We start from the raw sequence: 19,908 nt of genomic DNA on the forward strand, positions 1-19,908 counted from the left end.
AAAGCAACCAAGAAGGATGGAGCAGTATATACCATTGCACCAGTGGATGACCAGACCAAGGTGAAGCATGTCCATCGCACCTTGTTAAAGGCAATGATTGGAGCAGACTCCCCCAGTCATGCTGCTACCAATAGTCCACCTTGCATCAACAAGCCAGTTTCTGATGACGAGTTGTCATGTCACAATACCTGTTGGTCCTGAATCCTGAGGCTTCTCATGTGATCTCTGCCCAGCTATCCACCGGTCCAGTTACAGAAAGCCAAGTCACTCCTCAGTTGCTGCCTGCATGATCTGACTTGGCCCCCACTGTGCCAGGTTCATCCTTGGCTCCATCTCCAGCAACAGTAGCTCAATCACCAGTCTCTGTGGCTATCCCATCCACCAGTTACACAGATACAAGTGACATGTCACTGTGGAGGACAACACAGTCACCTGCGGGCTAGCACTCCAATATCCACCACCTTCGGCACCTGGGGCAGCAAACCCTCTTGATCCTGTGTCCAGTGGAGTTTCTGCTCTTTTTAGGCCCTGCTGCTGGCTTTAATAACTTCTATCTTGATTTGTCCATCATCAGGGCGACGATGCAAGAAGGAGGGGTAGATTGTTGCAGAATAAAGATCTGTTGTTGTGGTGTTTGGCCTAGGTGGTTCTGTAAGTGCTAAATCACTTTGTGATTGCTGGCCAATCATCACTAGGGGATGCACTATAAAAGCGGGTCACTCTCTTGCATTCTTTCATGCTGAGAGTGTGCCCTATTTCTGGTGCACATTGCTTCTGTGCTGTCACAGGTACGTAGACGAGCAGTTCTGTTAGTTTGCAGTTTGGCTTGTCCTGTTGCGCTGCTGATTATATGGGCTGCCTATGATTTTGTAGATCCTCTGGTTGTTGCTTCCCCTGCTCTGAGCAGTGACCCTCCTGCCGATCACTGTTGATAGGTCCTTCTCTTTTCATTGCACTTTTAACTTTCTTCCAGTTGCATTTAATAAATAGGAGTTTTGCTTTAGGTAACAGCTGCAGTAGCAGAGTAGGCCCTGCAGGCTCCCTCATCCTCCTGCTCATGAGAGCTGGCGCTACCTGCTTGGTTTGTAGCATACTCTGGCATTAGCTTTCTATTTTTCATTCATTGTTTTGGTTAATCTGACCTCTATTATGCATCATAGAAACTAGCCTGCTGTTGGTGTTTGCAGCCTCTTTGAGGAGCTGTGACTGCTGTCATGATGCACACTGCAGGAATGCTGCCGCTTTGCTTCTAGTTGCTTTGCCTGAAATCGTTTAGCTTTATTATATGCCTTTTTAACCTGGACCCATCTCAAAAATGTGAATGACAAGGCATTTGGTTGTGAGCAGGGTTCAATTTGTGTTATTCTGATTTACTTATAATTATTATGTACTTAAGTTGGAGCATTGCAGCCTATTATCTATCTTATTGTTGTATAGGTTATTTTGTTTATTGCTTGAGTTACAGTTATATGGCTACCTACCCACAAATTACAGTCCAGTTCTTTCTCTCCTTAGCCCAGGTAAGACAGTTCTGATGTTGTCTCTGGTTCAGAAGTGGCTTGATATTAGGAATGCGACAGTTGTAGCCCCTTTCCTGAAGACGTCTGGGCATGGTGGCTCTTGATGCACTGACACTAACCTCAGTCCGCTACTTGTGAAGCTCTCCCAAGTTCTTGAATCAGCTTTTCTTGACAATCCTCTCAAGGCTGCGGTCATCCCTGTTGCTTGTGTACCTTTTCCAGCCAGCCTTTTCAGCAATGACCTTCTGTGGGTTATCCTACTTGTGGAGGGTGTCAATGATCCTCTTCTGGACAACTGCCAAGTCAGCAGTCTTCCCCATGATTGTGGTTGCATGTACTGAACTACACCGAGAGATACACGGTATTTATACTGTTTTAATCAAACTCGAATTGAAATATTCTAATATTCTGAGACACTTGATTTCGGATTTTCAGGACCTATAAGCCATAATCAGCAAAATTAAAACAAATGAAATATGTTTCACTTTACATGCAATGAATATAGAATATATTAAAGTTTACCTTTTTGAATTAAATGAGAAAAAGATTAACTTTTTCAATATTCCAATATGGCGGCACGGTGGTGTAGTGGTTAGCGCTGTCACCTCACAGCAAGAAGGTCCGGGTTCGAGCCCCGTGGCCGGCGAGGGCCTTTCTGTGCGGAGTTTGCATGTTCTCCCCGTGTCCGTGTGGGTTTCCTCCGGGTGCTCCGGTTTCCCCCACAGTCCAAAGACATGCAGGTTAGGTTAACTGGTGACTCTAAATTGACCGTAGGTGTGAATGTGAGTGTGAATGGTTGTCTGTGTCTATGTGTCAGCCCTGTGATGACCTGGTGACTTGTCCAGGGTGTACCCCGCCTTTCACCCGTAGTCAGCTGGGATAGGCTCCAACTTGCCTGCGACCCTGTAGAACAGGGGTGTCAAACCTGATCCATAAAGGGCCTTGTGGCTGCAGGTTTTCATTCCAGCCATGCAGCAGCACACCTGACTTGGCTCATTCAATCAACTGAACTGTCTTCACACAGTCAAATACTTGCAGCCACACCCACCCTTGATTAAAGGGTGGGTGTGTCAGTTGATTGAATAAGCCAAATCAGGGTGCTGCTGCATGGCTGGAATGAAAACCTGCAGCCACACGGCCCTTTATGGATCAGGTTTGACACCCCTGCTGTAGAAGGATAAAGCGGCTAGAGATAATGAGATGAGATATTCCAATATTTTGAGATGCACTAGTATAGTCTGAATTAAGACCATAGTCCAGAAGCACTAAGAATTTATAAAGGGGTTTGAAAACAGGCATTCTTCCAATATTGTTAGACTTTAAACAAAGAGGATCCGTGCCATCTTATTATAATGTTATACAGTGGCCCATATAATTACGCTCAAAACATCACTCACTGCATGGGTTAATCATTTTATATACTAATTTTTGCTTGTCATGAAGGGTGCTAATAAATCTGGAGTCAAATGTATATCAGATCAACAGTAGCCTTTTTAAAGCAACTGTTGGTCACTTAACATTTCTGTTCAATTAAATGGGGGAGGGGGGCTGGGATTTTCCTGGCAGACTTATGTCCAATAGTGCATTCTGGGGCAGCACAGTGGTGTAGCGGTTAGCACTGTCGCCTCACAGCAAGAAGGCCCGAGTTCGAGCCCCATGGCCAGCGAGAGCCTTTCTGTGTGGAGTTTGCATGTTCTCCCCGTGTCCGCGTGGGTTTCCTCCGGGTGCTCCGGTTTCCCCCACAGTCCAAAGACATGCAGGTTAGGTTAACTGGTGACTCTAAATTGACCGTAGGTGTGAATGTAAGTGTGGATGGTTGTCTGTGTCCATGTGTCAGCCCTGTGATGACCTGGCGACTTGTCCAGGGTGTACCCCGCCTTTCGCCCGTAGTCAGCTGGGATAGGCTCCAGCTTGCCTGCGACCCTGTAGAACAGGATAAAGCGGCTAGAGATAATGAGGTGAGATAATGAAACGAGATGAGTGCATTCTGGGAAACAAGGTAATGAGGAAAGTCAAACTGTCAGCATAAATCAAAATGCAGATCAATGTGCAGAGTAACGCTTAACTGGTACAGTGTAGACATGATTAGGGTGATGCAGCATTCAGAGATGCTCTGACACTGTCATAAGAGATTTTTTTCAGAGGTGTTTGCATTGCTTGAGCTGATAGGGAGAGACAAGACCTCAGAGACGTGCTCAAACACGCCAAGTTTTAAACTTATTTGCTATCGTTTCTATTTTCTCTCATCTGTTCTTGCTCTTCCCCTAATTTCTTCAGTGTGCTTTCCTATTTATTCATCCTTTAAGAAAACTACAAGGCATTTTTCATTTTGTTTTATTTTTTCCAGTAATCCACATACCACTGAAAATTTGACTTAGTTTCTTAAATCACATAAATAAAAAGAGAAATTGTATCTGACAGCTTAGTCATTTTTCTTGTCGTTATGTTTTTCAGTTTCACACTTATGATAAAATGATCACTTCTCTTTGCTAATTTAACCCTCCTATTATCTGTGAATGGGGTCAAATTGACCCCAGTGTTTAACATCTCTGATGCCCCTTTTCCACCAAAGCAGTTCCAGGGCTGGTTCGGGGCCAGTGCTTAGTTTGGAACCGGGTTTTCTGTTTCCACTGACAAAGAACTGGCTCTGGGGCCAGAAAAACCGGTTCCAGGCTAGCACCAACTCTCTGCTGGGCCAGAGGAAAGAACCGCTTATGTCAGCAGGGGGGCGGAGTTGTTAAGACCAACAACAATAACAAGACTGCGAAAGGTCGCCATTTTTAAGCGACGAGAAGCAGCAGCTGGACAAACGCGAAGTCATCCATTATTATTATTGTTGCTGCTGCTTCTTCCGCGTTGTTTTTGCTTTGATATTCGCGCCAAGGTTTATGTAAACGTAGCGACGTAACTGACGTATACAGCGACGTAATGACGTGGATCCGCTTAGCACTGCGAGCTATGGAAAAGCAAACTGGTTCTCAGCTGGCTCGCAAGTTAAACGAGTTGTGAACCAGCACCGGCCCTGAACGAGCCCTGGAACTGATTTGGTGGAAAAGGGGTATAAATGGACAATTGACATTTTGGGGTTTTTTGCTTCATATTTAATGACTTTTCCTAATTTAATGGGGCCAACTGAGTAAACATTTTTAAAAAATTAAAAAATAAAAATCACGTTAATTTTATGTCCTGTATGCATGTTGTATATCATTGGTGTTCTTTGGGGCCAATTTGATCCCAGGCTGTTTTAGCTGTATAAAACATAAGAAATATCAGCATTTTACACACATCTGTTTTGGATCATACGGAGGTCACGCTAACGCAATTTTATAATTTACATGCCAAGCAAACCAGCCAAATATTGTATCAAAATATGGGCAGCATGTGACGCACAGTCCAGCTATGCCTGGAATATACAGGTGTACACTGGTAATGCTTCTGGTGAAGCACCTGGAAAAAAAAATTAAGGCATGAGGGTGGTACTAGACATGGCTGAAGGACTAAATGGGCATAACATTACATGTGATAATTTTATGTGAAAAGCAAAAAATATATCTGCAAGGAGCACACACAAAACCTCTGTGCATCATGTGCACAGTAATGCAGACAAAAGGCTGGACTGTACCTTCTAGTCACCTGTATGAAAAATAATATGCGGTTCCTATTCTGTGAAACTCATTTTGGGGACAACCTGCTTTTATTTTCTTCCACGATCTCACACATACATAGCACTTACAGTAGCATAAAACAATCCATGACAATGCTCAAATTTACTTTTTATAGGTGTTTTTGTAAATAAAGAACTGTTACATCTTCCTCACTGATGTTCTGATGATGATCTGCTTTATAAATAAAATCCTTCCAAATGTTTGAAATTGTGTGCTTTTCCTGGGATCAAATTGACCTTGAAGATAATACGTTACTATGCTTGATAACAGAAATTGTTTTTCTTTCCAAAATGTTATAAAAATCTGTAATTAGAAATAAAATAAAGCCATTAAAATGACTAAGTCTCTACTTTCCAAGTTTAGGCCAATCAATCAATCAATGAGATTTTATGTTTATTTGTATATTTTTCCATAGTCACATAAGTATTTTGGCTGTATGAGGTGGGTGTGTTATGTTGCATTTAAAGGGCTATTTAGGTAGTCAACAAAGAAACATGAATTACCTGACACACAAACACGGGGAACAATTTTAATTATAATAATTTTCTTCAGGTTTAAATTTCTGGGGTCAAATTGACCCCAAGGTTAAAAAACGTTTTGAAATTTGAAGGTAATAGGAGGGTTAAATCGTCCAAATAAATATTTTCCCAATATATGCCATTTATGCTGGAATGTTGAATAGGGAGATGATAAAACATGTGCCTGTCTCTGGAGCATGTATACTAATCTGAGTAGTTGTAAAATGTTGAGTGTGCCTGTTTTAATGTTTGTAAGAGTTTTAGATGCCTCTGGGCCGTGTAGAAGTATCTGGATTCAGATGAAGCCTCTTCTGGTATCTGGAGCTCGGCTACCACCTGGCCTCAGCAAACGCCGGCCAAAGGGAAGCCCAATACGTGGTTCATGACCTGGTAATGGGCCAATGGGGTCGATGCGGGGGCGTGGCAGGATGCCCTGGGGAAGAGCAGGTCTCTGATCGTACTCTCCTCCGATGATGCCGGGCGGGAAGAGAGGAAGTGGTAGAGGAGCAATGGGCACTGGAGCAAGAGGATAAATTGGTGGAACTGAAAAAGGGTAAGGTCTCGCTCTGCATCTGTACAGTGCCTTCTTTTGCTTATATCTCTTTTTGTAAAGCTGTGAATTTTAAATAACAGAAGTATCAGTGAAGATCAAAATAAATGGCATTTTAGTTTAAAAATTATTTTGCATTTTCCATTTACTCACCTCTTTCCAGTCTGTATCTCTGTGCTCGGTGCCAGCTTGACTATTCCCTGCATTTAAAATAAATAAATCAAAATCAAAATCAGCCATTCTTATGAATTTATGAAATCACAAAAAATTAACTGGAGCAATTCAAAGCAGAATGTGTCGAGGGGGGGAAAAAAAAAAAAAAGACCAGTATTAGGTCAGTATAGGACTACTCAGAGTTAAAATGTAGAGAGAGCGCACGAGCACAATTGTCTATTATGTATTTTGTGCCATCATGGAGTTACGAGTATAGTGATCAAAATGTGAAACAATAACCAATGCAAGTATGCTTAGACATCTGCATGGCAGTGTACACACTACTTACAAATTATATTTACTTTTTTTTTTTTTTTTGCTCTATGTGATACAGTGTCAGTCTTGTGCTCGTAGTGTTAGGTACTGCGGAGTACTGACCCATGAGCATTTGTTTACAATGAGGGTGAGAAGAGAGGGCAAGCCCAGCGGTCCATGGTCCAGTTCTCCAAAAAAATCTGACAGATTGAATAAACACCACATCTATGATGTGGGGACTCTGATGTGTCATTTTACCCAGAAATAGAGCTCCAAAGTCGGCTAAAATGCCAGTTTTCCACTTCCTCACCGTAGAGCTCTTTTTAAGAATTATGATGTGGCCACTGTGATCCAGAGCTATTGGTCACTTTACAAGTGCAGACAATTCCCATTTTGGTAATGGCACTGACTCTCCACGCAAGATTGCGATCACATGACCAGTGCGCTCGCGCTAAAGTTTAAATCTCTAAGAGTGCTTGTGTGATTTGTTGATACCTCCGAAGTCACGGTGCAGGAGATGTTTCCAGAGTGAAGCATCATTAGTAGCAGACTGCAAGTGTCTGCATACTTCAGACAGCATGAGGAGCGAAGACGCATCCAGCAGCCGCATGATCCTTAGGAGCAGCTCAGGGGGCAGCACAGCCAGCCCAAACAGTGCAGGCAGACCCAGTGCTGCAGAGGGAGGGAGGGACGGAGACACACACATGAACATTTCATGTATGTGGATATAAAATTTCTATAACAAGTGTTCAAAGAAGTAGAACAGTAAAGGGAGAGCTGGCTCCGATTTATGGACATACCTTCTCGAGCTGTTGCAATGAGTGGGTAAGCCAACTGATCCTTAAAAACACGAGACAGCTTCTGCAAGTCTCTGTAGGCCACTCCAGCATTTCCACCTATGAAATCAAAACCTCTTTTATTCGCCGGACACATAATTAACAGTAAATACATTTTCAGGCTACATGGAAACAAACAAGTGTACAACACTTACAACAAACACACATTACATCCCACATATCATATAACTGTACACAACCGAGTCTGACAGCAGAGGGGATTCTACCATATTGCGGATTTTTGATGTGTATATACACTACCGTTCAAAAGTTTGGGGTCACCCAGACAATTTTGTGTTTTCCATGAAAAGTCACACTTTTATTTCCCACCATAAGTTGTAAAATGAATAGAAAATATAGTCAAGACATTTTTCTGGCCATTTTGAGCATTTAATCGACCCCACAAATGTGATGCTCCAGAAACTCAATCTGCTCAAAGGAAGGTCAGTTTTATAGCTTCTCTAAAGAGCTCAACTGTTTTCAGCTGTGCTAACATGATTGTACAAGGGTTTTCTAATCATCCATTAGCCTTCTGAGGCAATGAGCAAACACATTGTACCATTAGAACACTGGAGTGAGAGTTGCTGGAAATGGGCCTCTATACACCTATGGAGATATTGCACCAAAAAACAGACATTTGCAGCTAGAATAGTCATTTACCACATTAGCAATGTATAGAGTGGATTTCTGATTAGTTTAAAGTGATATTCATTGAAAAGAACAGTGCTTTTCTTTCAAAAATAAGCACATTTCAAAGTGACCCCAAACCTTTGAACGGTAGTGTATAATATTCGGACCATAAACATCATACAAAAAAAATTTTATTAAAAAGTGCTTTACAGTGGCGTTATGTTTGTCTGAATTTAACAACTGATATTAAGATAACTTTCATTTAATTTATATAGCGTCATATTCTGCACCTGCCCAGTCCTTGGTCACATACGCGTCCGGTTTCAGTACCAGTTTCCGTGAACTCTCTATGGCACTGCTCATCTTCAGAGTGGCTGTGGGAAAAATGATCATTGACAGCACCATCAGCTGCAGCTACAAAGAATATTCACACATTGGCAACACGTAGGTAATAGCAACAACATGTGTACCATTGAAGACAAATGTTTGGCCCATTGGTACAGCAACCACCTGGGCCTGACTGTTCTCACAGAGTGGGTGAGAGTACTGCAGTCTGTAGAGACCCCCTGCCACACGCCAGCCACTGGGCATCTCTCCGGCTCTGACGTCACAACCCTGCACACATCACACACAATAAAACCAAATGATACAGTCAAGGTAATGTATCCTCCAGATCTGGGAGAATTTCTGTGGTAAAAATTAGACCATCTTGCTCAGCCATTTCTGAAAACATTCAGATGACAAATTAAAGAGGAACTGAATCAAATTAATCTTTTATTCATGAAATCTGAAGACAAGAATGAATTGCAAAGCACCTAATTTAGCTGGTGTGTCCCGGAAGGTGTTTATTAATGTCTAGAATAGTAATCATGTTTCTTTTACTCAATATTGAGTTATGCACAATAGTTCTATTGAATTTGGACTTTTTACCACTTTGTCAACAAAGAAACAATTTTATTTCACACTGTACATTATGTACTGTACAGCCAACCTCATTTTTTGAACTGCTGCGCCACAAGGCAGCATAACACACTTGGAGGAAAGCGCTATCTACCCTCTTCCTCATACATGAGCTCAGATACACCCATCACACCCTGTGATTGACAGGGGAGACAAAGTATGCCCCACCCACCCACCCAGACAGCATGACCAGTTTTGCTCCCTTGACTCCTGTCCACGGTTGGATGTGGCATCATCCAGATTAGGACTTGCGATCTCCTGACAAAAGGACAAATACTTTCTGTTGCACCGCTTGGGAGCTGCTCTTAAAAGCTAAATATGAACATGGACTGAAGATACAGTGTTTACATACAATAAACCCCCTCTCTACCTCCTTGCTGTATGTCAATTTTGTACATTTCCTCATTCTAGCACTAAAATTAAAGAGCAATATGTTGGAATCAATAAAACAATCAAATTGTTCAGTTACTGTGGACTGAAAAAAAAAAATAAAAAGGTAGGTGTGTCATAAATACTCAACCCATCACCAAGCTGTCTTTGTTTGATGGGTAAAAGTGGCAGTTTTTTATTTCAAAGTATTTTTGAGGTTGAATTCAGTGTCATTTAAAAAAAAAAAATCAAGACATAAATACAATTACATACTGAGTGTACTGCACAAAAGTCTTAGACATCCTAAATTTTTTAATACAACCCCGATTCCAAAAAAGTTGGGACAAAGTACAAATTGTAAATAAAAATGGAATGCAATGATGTGGAAGTTTCAAAATTCCATATTTTATTCAGAATAGAACATAGATGACATATCAAAATGTTTAAACTGAGAAAATGTATCATTTAAAGAGAAAAATTAGGTGATTTTAAATTTCATGACAACAACACATCTCAAAAAAGTTGGGACAAGGCCATGTTTACCACTGTGAGACATCCCCTTTTCTCTTTACAACAGTCTGTAAACGTCTGGGGACTGAGGAGACAAGTTGCTCAAGTTTAGGGATAGGAATGTTAACCCATTCTTGTCTAATGTAGGATTCTAGTTGTTCAACTGTCTTGGGTCTTTTTTGTTGCATCTTCCGTTTTATGATGCGCCAAATGTTTTCTATGGGTGAAAGATCTGGACTGCAGGCTGGCCAGTTCAGTACCCGGACCCTTCTTCTACGCAGCCATGATGCTGTAATTGATGCAGTATGTGGTTTGGCATTGTCATGTTGGAAAATGCAAGGTCTTCCCTGAAAGAGACGTCGTCTGGATGGGAGCATATGTTGCTCTAGAACCTGGATATACCTTTCAGCATTGATGGTGTCTTTCCAGATGTGTAAGCTGCCCATGCCACACGCACTAATGCAACCCCATACCATCAGAGATGCAGGCTTCTGAACTGAGCGCTGATAACAACTTGGGTCGTCCTTCTCCTCTTTAGTCCGAATGACACGGCGTCCCTGATTTCCATAAAGAACTTCACATTTTGATTTGTCTGACCACAGAACAGTTTTCCACTTTGCCACAGTCCATTTTAAATGAGCCTTGGCCCAGAGAAGACGTCTGTGCTTCTGGATCATGTTTAGATACGGCTTCTTCTTTGAACTATAGAGTTTTAGCTGGCAACGGCGGATGGCACGGTGAATTATGTTCACAGATAATGTTCTCTGGAAATATTCCTGAGCCCATTTTGAGATTTCCAATACAGAAGCATGCCTGTATGTGATGCAGTGCCGTCTAAGGGCCCGAAGATCACGGGCACCCAGTATGGTTTTCTGGCCTTGACCCTTACGCACAGAGATTCTTCCAGATTCTCTGAATCTTTTGATGATATTATGCACTGTAGATGATGATATGTTCGAACTCTTTGCAATTTTACACTGTCGAACTCCTTTCTGATATTGCTCCACTATTTGTTGGCGCAGAATTAGGGGGATTGGTGATCCTCTTCCCATCTTTACTTCTGAGAGCCGCTGCCACTCCAAGATGCTCTTTTTATACCCAGTCATGTTAATGACCTATTGCCAGTTGACCTAATGAGTTGCAATTTAGTCCTCCAGCTGTTCCTTTTTTGTACCTTTAACTTTTCCAGCCTCTTATTGCCCCTGTCCCAACTTTTTTGAGATGTGTTGCTGTCATGAAATTTCAAATGAGCCAGTATTTGGTATGAAATTTCAAAATGTCTCACTTTCGACATTTGATATGTTGTCTATGTTCTACTGTGAATACAATATCAGTTTTTGAGATTTGTACATTATTGCATTCCATTTTTATTTACAATTTGTACTGTGTCCCAACTTTTTTGGAATTGGGGTTGTACTAATTTTGTCTTAAATTTAGATTTAGGTTTATGACTTCTACATTATTGGGTCAGTTATGTTCTGCGTGATGTCTGACCTGTGGCACAAAGCCAGTCTCCAGCAGTAACACATGTGCAGCTAACAGTAGGCAGTCTGAGACACTGGTGCACCTAGCATCCTGGTACAATGTCTCTAAAGAGTGAGGGACCTTCCCTTCCTCTGCTTCACAGCACAGCATGGGCTCAGGGATGTAGATGCCCACTGGTTCCTCTTCATCTTCACCTCTCTCCATATCCATCTCCTCTGTCTCAGGATCACATGCACTCTTTCTGCTCTCGTAGCTGCTGCTGGCAGCTGACTGGGGGGGGGGGGGGGGGGGGGGAATCACCAGCAGATTTAGAAGAATACTAAATATATTATCTTATTTATTATTACATAGAATGAGTCACAGCCTGAAACTTAATACACCAAAAAAAGTGAAACAGTTTAATTGGCTTCTTGGAAAGAGAAACCTACAGAAGCTGAGGTGTCATTGTGATTTCACTTTCATTTCAGTAGCATTCACTTTCCTGACACAGCATGTTAAATCCTCCCATCATTAACTCCACCATGAGCCTCAGCAAACACTGTCAACGTCTAATCAACAGCATATAACCATACCTGTATAATAGGTTTGCATTTAAGCAAAAGAAAAACACCAATTTTGATATGCACTAAAAGCAGGATTGTGCATATTTAATCACGAACGCGCTGTCACATTTCAAGTAGGGATGAGCAATACGACAAATAAATAAATAAATAAATAAAACACCACGATAGTCGAGGACATTTCTACGATACATGATACGCATCATGATATCTAATGCAACAGTAATGTAATATAAAAAATCTGTTAAAAAAAAAGTCTCCAATAATAATGATTAAATAAAAAAGTGACATCAAATCAACTGCTTCTATTCAGTTCCTAATTATTTCTAACATTTACTTTATGAAAAAATAAATGAATAATCACGATATCGATACCATCATTATCTCATTATAGCATACATGTCAGCACTCACCTCTTGTGTACCCGATTCAGCCTGACTCCGTGGTGTGTTCCACTGAACAGCTGAAACATTGTGTGTCTGGTGAGAGGAAGAAGATGGTGAGGAAGATGAAGAGTCAGAATGAAGCAGTATCACACTGACCATGTCCCCTGACACCACACCACACGAGGAGAGAGTCTGTCCTGTGTCCACCAGAGGATCTTTCCCATTCAGAGACAGATTAAACTCTGTATCAGAGCTAGGTAGTGAAAGAGTAAAAAAACACACACACGTGCTTTTAGATGGAGTACATAGCCATGCGATCCTCATACACAGACTGGCAGTAGAATTAGAATCAAGTTTATTGCCAAATACGTTCTCACAAGGAATTTGCCTTGATGATTTAAGATAAAAGAATTTTAAAAAGACAAGTGTCGTTATATAATAAATAAAATAAAAAATAAGAAACTAAAATATATAAGGTTGAAAAGTGGACATATTTAAGGGGTATGTGCATGGGTTGTTTTGAAGTCCAAGCTGTACAGTATGTCCTGGAATATGCAAAAAATAGGGCCACAGGATGAAGAAGAGAATATGTGCGATAGGTAAAATAAATAGCGAAGGTGTGCAGTGTGCGCAATAAAAGTTCACAGAATGAAGATGCATGGCATGACCATGAAATGTGTAGAATCACAGTTCAGAGAGGAAGTGCATTAATGTCACAGATTGAAGTGTGAGGTTAGAGTCAGTGGGAGTCTTGGACCTTACTGAGGAGGCCAGCTGCAGTGGGGAAAAAGCTGGCCTTATAGCATGAGGTTTTGTTTCTAATAGACCGCAACCTCCTACCAGAGGGGAGTGATTCAAAAAGTTTGTCTGGGGTGAGAGGGGTCAGCCACAATCCCTTCTGCTCTCTTCAGGGTCCTGGACTTGTACTGGAAGGGTGCAACCAATCATCCTCTCAGCAGAGAAAGTGATGCGCTGCAGTCTGCCCTTGCCCCTGGCAGTAGCAGCAGCATACCAGGCAGTGATGAAGGAGGTGAGGATGGACTCGATGATGACGGTGTAAAAGTGCACCATCACTGTCTTTGGCAGATCGAACTTCAACTACCACAGGAAGCGCATCCTCTGCTGTGCTTTCTTGGTGAGAGAGCAGGTATTCGTCTCCCACTTGAGGTCCTGAATGAGTATAGTGCCCAGGAAGTGGAAATACTCCACAGAGGTTACTGGGGAGTCAAACAGGGTGATGGGGGAGGGTGTGGCAAAGCTCCTCCTGAAGTTGACAATCATCTCCACCATCTTTAGAGCATTAAGCGCGAAGCTGTTCTGCCTGCACCAGGCCACCAGATGGTAAATCTCCCACCTGTAGGCAGACTCATCCTCAACCGAGATGAGTCCAATGAGTTTGGGGTCATCTGAAAACTTCAGGAGCTTGAGAGACTGATGACTGGAGGTGCAGTTGTTGGTGTACAGGGAGAAGAATAGAGGAGAAAGGACACAGCCTTGGGGAGATCCAGTGCTGATGGTTCGGGAGTCAGAAATGCGTTTCCCCAGCTTCACATGCTGCTTCCTGTCAGACAGGAAGTCAGCAATCCACCTACAGGTGGAGTTAGGCATGCCCAGCTGGAAGAGCTTGTCCTGCAGAAGAGCAAGGATGATAGTGTTGACGGCAAAAGTGAAATTCACAAACAGGATCCTAGCATAGGTTCCTGGGGAGTCCAGGTGCTGGAGGATGAACTAAAGAGCCATGTTGACAGCATCATCTGCAGATCTGTTGGGTCTGTAGGCGAACGACATGGGGTCCAGGAGTGGGTCAGTGACGGCTTTAAGGTGGTAAAGCAAAGGGCGCTCAAACGATTTCATAACCACAGAAGTCAGGGCGATGGGTCTCTAGTTGTTTAATCCTGTAATCCTTGTTTTTTTGGAGATGGGGATAATGGTGGAGGCCTTGAAGGAGGCTGGCACATGGCATCTCTCCAGTGAGGTGTTGAAGATGTCTGTGAAAACTGGAGACAGCTGATCAGCACAGTGCTTCAGGGTAAACGGTGAGACAGAGTCAGGACCTGCTGCTTTGTGGGAGTTCAGCTTCTTAAAGAGCTTGTTGATATCCCTCTCCAGAATGGAGAGAGTTGAGGCTGTGGTGGTGGGTGGATGGACCTCTAGGGTGGGAAGTTGTAGAGAGGCCCCGATAGCAGTAGAGGTGGGGTGGTGGGCTGGAACTGGAGTGTGGAGTCATGGGGGATGTTATCAGAACAGTCCCATTATGTTTCAAAGCGACAGTAGAACTCATTCAGTTGGTTGGCCAGGCGCAAGTCGTTAACAGAGTGGGGGCTGAAGGTTTGTAGTCTGTGACCTGTCTGAACCCTTTCCAGCCAGATGTAGGCCCCGTCCACACGAGTACGTTTTTGTCGAATCCGCATAAATACTTTATCGTTTCGGCCTCGCGTCCAGACGGAGCTGGCTTTTTTGAGGTGTGAAACCGGTATTTTTTGAAAACGGGTCCCAGAGTGGGAAAATCCTAAAACGCCGGATAGCCCGGAGTCGTCTGGACGGCGAAGCGGATTTTTTCAGAAACGATGACGTATAAGCCCCACCTCTCTAACCTTTAACTTCAGCCACCGCCGCTAGATGCGTCATAACAACGGCGGACTACAGGCTTGTGCTCGTACTGCAAAAACAACTCAGTCTATTACGGCTGCTACAACAAAACCTTCTGCTTTTATATTACTGCGAGGAGCAACAAAACTTCTCGTGTTATGAGCTTGTTTTGTAAACAGCGTATGACCTTTATACGCATGCTCCATGGCTTCTCTTCCGGTTTTAGTGTATTGGTGTGGCGGCGTCACAGCACCACATACAGGCCTGGCATATGTACTACAGCATTTTGGGTCGTTTCCAGTGAATCGAAACGACGCCGTGTTTACGGAGATTTTTTTCAAAACGACAGCGTATTGGGTGAGGCCGCGTACTCGTGTGGACGGGGCCGTAGAGTCGTTGGATGAGAACTGGCATTGGAGTTTCTCAGAGTACAGTCATTTAGCTTCTCTCACCACCTTGCTAAACCTGTTCCTGTCCCCACTTCTGAACACATCTTCCTTTTGCAATTTTAGCTGTCTGAGCTTATCTGTGAACCAGGGTTTGTCATTATTGGAACTCACCCTGGCTCGTGATCATACTAATATGACTCTGAGCAAAAGAGTGAACACACATCCCCATAGCCATGCCCCAAAATCTAGTGGAAACCCTTCCCTCAGGAGTGCAGTTTATTATAACAGGAAAGAGGGAATAAATCTGGAATGAAGATATTCAACAAGGACATGTGATGGTCAAGTGTAAAAACACTTTTGGCTTTATAGAAGTGGGAACTTACCCAAGTCCCACTGAAGGCAGCAGGTCCTCTTTGACCCGGGTGCTGAGTTGGGTCAGGGTCGGCTCGGGTCCTTCCAGCTCCACCCGGCTCGTTTGCTTGTTCACTCTCACCCTCAACTTCATATTACACTGCAGGGAGAAACAGTTAGCACACCTCAGTCCATGAGCACATGCTACATTCCATATGTGGACAGCAGGGAGCCTTGTTTGTTATATCACTTGCAAAGTAAAACACTATATTGCTCTTGATAGGCTTTTATCATTCCTTTTTTCCCCTCTTTCTAACCAACTGTGTGAATAATTCAAGAACTACTTAACACAGAAACTTCATTCAAACTTTGCTGCATTGGTCTTGGACACAAACTTCTTATTTTTTCCCTACACTTTATACTTAAGATATTAATGAAAACCTTGTAAAAAATTTCCCACTGAAAAGAATGGTGGACTCGTAACTTTAATTTTCTGTAACTCACTGCTGCAGCTCTCTCTCACTCCTCTTTGTGTTTAACTCTGTATAACCTCTCTCTTTCACTCACTAACTATTTTAATATTAACTTCCCTACTTTCTTAATCCCTTTGTGTCTAAATTCTGTATAACCCCTCTCTCTTTCACACTAACTTCCCCATCTAATCAATTTCTCTCTCTCACTACTTATTTATGTCAAGCTTAATTTCTTCAACTTCACAATCTCAGAATCAGAACCAGAATTAGTTTATAATCCCCGGAGGGAAATTCAAATTTGCTACCAAGCTCCTGAATCAGAGAAGTAGTAAACATGTCTAAAAATAGAAGATAAAATCGCCTGAAAAAAGAATAAATAAAAATTTTAATAAAGTTCAATAACTTAATTAAAAGCAAAATGAAGTGATTTTATATACACAATGATTCCTATATACATATATTGCACCTGAGTTAAGGACACAGTATACATGGTAAGACAGTGTACAGCTTGACTGCAATGGGTAGGAATGATTTCCTGGGTCTCAGTTGTGCAGTGTGGAAGAATCAGCCGTTTACTGAATGTGCTCCTGTGGCTGATCAGCTCCTCATGTAGAGGGTGGGAAGGAAAGTCTAAGATTGTTTTTATTTTGGACAGTGTCCTCTTCTCCAACACCACTGTCAGACAGTCCAGTTCCACGCCTACAACATGGCAAGCCGCTGCCCCAGCAGACGACAGTGCACAAGATGGCACTGGCCACCACAGACTCATAGAACATCCAGAGCATTGTTCGGCAGATGTTGAAGGACCTCAGCCGTCTCAGAAAATTTTGCCCTTTTTGTATACCGTGTCCACGTTTTTGGACCAGTCCAGTTTATTATCCAAGTACACCCCCAGGTACTTATATTCCTCCACCACGTCCACGCTGACCCCTTGGATGTTAACAGGGTTCTCTTGATTCTCTTCAGGGTTCCCTGATTCTCTTCAGATCAACCACCAGTTCTTTTGTCTTCGTTGCGTTGAGCTGTAGGTAGTTCTTCCTGCTCCACGTGACAAAGTTGTCCACCACCGTCCTGTACTCACTCTCATCACCACCAGTAATACATCCAACCACTGCAGAGTCATCAGAAAATTTCTGGAGGTGGCAGGTCTCCGTGCAGTAGTTGAAATCAGTGGTGTAGAGTGAAAAGGAAAGTTGAAAGGACAGTCCCTTGCAGAGCCCCGGTGTTGCTGATCACTCTGTCCGACACACAGCACTGCAAGCGCACATACTGTGGTCTGCCAGTCAAATAATCCACAATCCAGGACACCAGTGGGGCATCCACCTGCATCGCTGTCAACTTCTCACCCAGCAGAGCCGGCTGGATGGTGTCAAAAGCACTGGAGAAATAAAAAAACATGATCCTCACAGTGCTGGCTGGCTTGTCCAGGTGGCCGTAGACTTTGCTGAGCAGGTAGATGATTGCGTCCTCTACTCCAAGACGGGGCTGGTAGGCGAACTGAAGGGGGTCAAGAAGTGGTTGGACCATAGGCCGGATCTGCTCCAGGATGAGTCTCTCAAGGGTCTTCATCTCTTTCTTAATCTGTGTCTAAACAGTATAACCCCTCTCTTTTTCACTCCCTCTCGTTCAATTCCTCAATCTGTCCATCTAGCTTAGTATCTTCGACTTCATTATCTGTTTCTTAACTTCTTTGTGTCTGAACTCTGCCAAACCCCTCTTTCACTCCCTCCCTCCCTCTATGTTACTATCTAACTTCTCCATCTATTTCATTTCTCCCTCTCATATCTTTTCTTCTCATCTCTGTGGGGAAGAGGGGTAACAGGATCTTATCTTCTTAATACATTTGTATATGTAAATACTTTTTATCTTGAAGTTTTCTAAAGACTTAATTTATCTACAAGTTCTCTCTTTTTTTCTATTCTATTCTCTGTTTATCCTATAATGATGCTACTGGAATTTTAATTTCCCTGAGGGAAGCCTCCCAAAAAGTTCTATCTAATCTAATCTTTTAAGACTTCCGTTTATCTTAATATCTTCATGAACTTCCCCATTTATTTCTTAAAATTTCTGTGTATAAACTACCTCTCTCACTCTCTCTATCCATCTACGGAAGCACTAGTGTTTCCTTCAGGAAATGCAAACCTAGTTGTGTATGGCTGCTACAACTTTAACCACAATAAACCTTTGGCATATTGAACATTGTGTTAAACTCACACTCGCACTTTGATACTACTGAGTACTAATATTATCAGTATGTGCACCACTGACAGTTAGTTAGTTAGTTAGTTAGTTAGTTAACTAATGACCAAGCTGATGTTTACGGTTGCTAGCTAACTCACTTTAGCTGCCTGGTTGACCAAGTTATGTTTTTGCTGCATAAGCTTTCCAAAGTCTACGGTGACATCTTGTTTTTGGATTTATTGTTTGCACAAACAAAATATAGCTACAACACCTGAATTCAACTTTTTAAGGAAGTGAAAGTTAGGAATCATGACTTACCTGAAGTAAGGTTTTTGTTTTTATTTGTTGATACTGAAAGTAATGTCCTGAACTGTACACTGGGTATGTAAGCAGAAACGTTAAGGCTCGTTCCTATTTTATTTTATTTTTTTGTAAAATAAAAGTACACAGGTTTACAAAATAACGTTTAACATGAAAACGAGCAGATGACTTTTACAGTCTGACTCGCCCCGGTTTGCGCAGCTGTACGACTTGTTTTGGTCTTCTGCTGCTTCTTCTTCGAGGTTTTACGGTAGCTGGTATCCACAGTGTTGCATTACTGCCATCTACAGTTTTTTCCTATTCTTCTTCTTCTGGATTTCCGGCAGTTTGGACGCTTTACATCGTATTACTGCCCCCCACAGTTAACATAACGCAACAGTCACTTCAACCTTTAAAGCTCATAGGCAACGGTTTTAATTTTATGCACACTTGAAACTTTATATGTTAAAAACCCCTCTGTAATTTTCTTCTGGTCCCAAGAAGTATTGTTAATAAGTAATAATTAAAATAAGTTAGGGATGTCATTGGTCGCTGGTTACCAGGCGACCAATGCCATCCCTAAGATGACGTCACCATCGGTCAGACAACGTTGTTAGGTGAGTCAGATTTGAGCGTTTTGGATGAATAAGCAGGTTTAACCGTGATAATTTCTCCTTAACAATAACAACAAAAGACTTCTTAATAAGTGTTTTGTTTTTTTACATAACTTTATCCATAGCACAACAGAGCTTGGCTCCAAATTAAGTGCACCCTAACAAAATAAAACAAAAATAAAAACAAAACAACATGTAAATCAATCATTAGAATTATGATAATTTCGGATAGGTAGAAAAATGAAATCATGATATATGTTTAAACAGGGGTGGCATGGTGGTGGAGTGGCTAGCGCTGTCGCCTCACAGCAAGAAGGTCCGGGTTCGAGCCCCGTGGCCGGCGAGGGCCTTTCTGTGCGGAGTTTGCATGTTCCATGTACCACGCCTCTCGCCCGTAGTCAGTGCATGTTAGTTAATCTCATCTCATCTCATTATCTCTAGCCGCTTTATCCTTCTACAGGGTCGCAGGCAAGCTGGAGCCTATCCCAGCTGACTACGGGCGAAAGGCGGGGTACACCCTGGACAAGTCGCCAGGCCATCACAGGGCTGACACA

General features: G+C 42.5%; 1 protein-coding gene across 2 annotated transcripts; it reads right to left on the minus strand.

Moving 5' to 3' along the window:
• Positions 1-5,700: 5,700 nt before the first annotated feature.
• On the minus strand, positions 5,701-19,021 carry fbxo7 (F-box protein 7). Of its 2 annotated transcripts, none has more exons than XM_060914361.1 (10): positions 18,759-19,021; positions 15,819-15,946; positions 12,485-12,710; positions 11,521-11,781; positions 8,658-8,802; positions 8,478-8,561; positions 7,522-7,617; positions 7,217-7,393; positions 6,407-6,453; positions 5,701-6,219 (listed from the first exon to the last, which is right to left on the minus strand). In XM_060914361.1, the coding sequence occupies exons 2-10, from the start codon at positions 15,938-15,940 to the stop codon at positions 6,046-6,048; spliced, it is 1,332 nt and encodes a 443-aa protein (XP_060770344.1). In that variant the 5' UTR covers positions 15,941-15,946; positions 18,759-19,021; the 3' UTR covers positions 5,701-6,045. The 2 variants fall into 2 exon arrangements, with proteins under 2 accessions (XP_060770344.1, XP_060770343.1); XM_060914360.1 differs by having other exon boundaries at positions 5,701-6,316; positions 18,759-19,020.
• Positions 19,022-19,908: the final 887 nt, after the last annotated feature.

This window comes from Neoarius graeffei, chromosome 2, assembly GCF_027579695.1.
Source record: "Neoarius graeffei isolate fNeoGra1 chromosome 2, fNeoGra1.pri, whole genome shotgun sequence".
Taxonomy (NCBI): domain Eukaryota; kingdom Metazoa; phylum Chordata; class Actinopteri; order Siluriformes; family Ariidae; genus Neoarius; species Neoarius graeffei.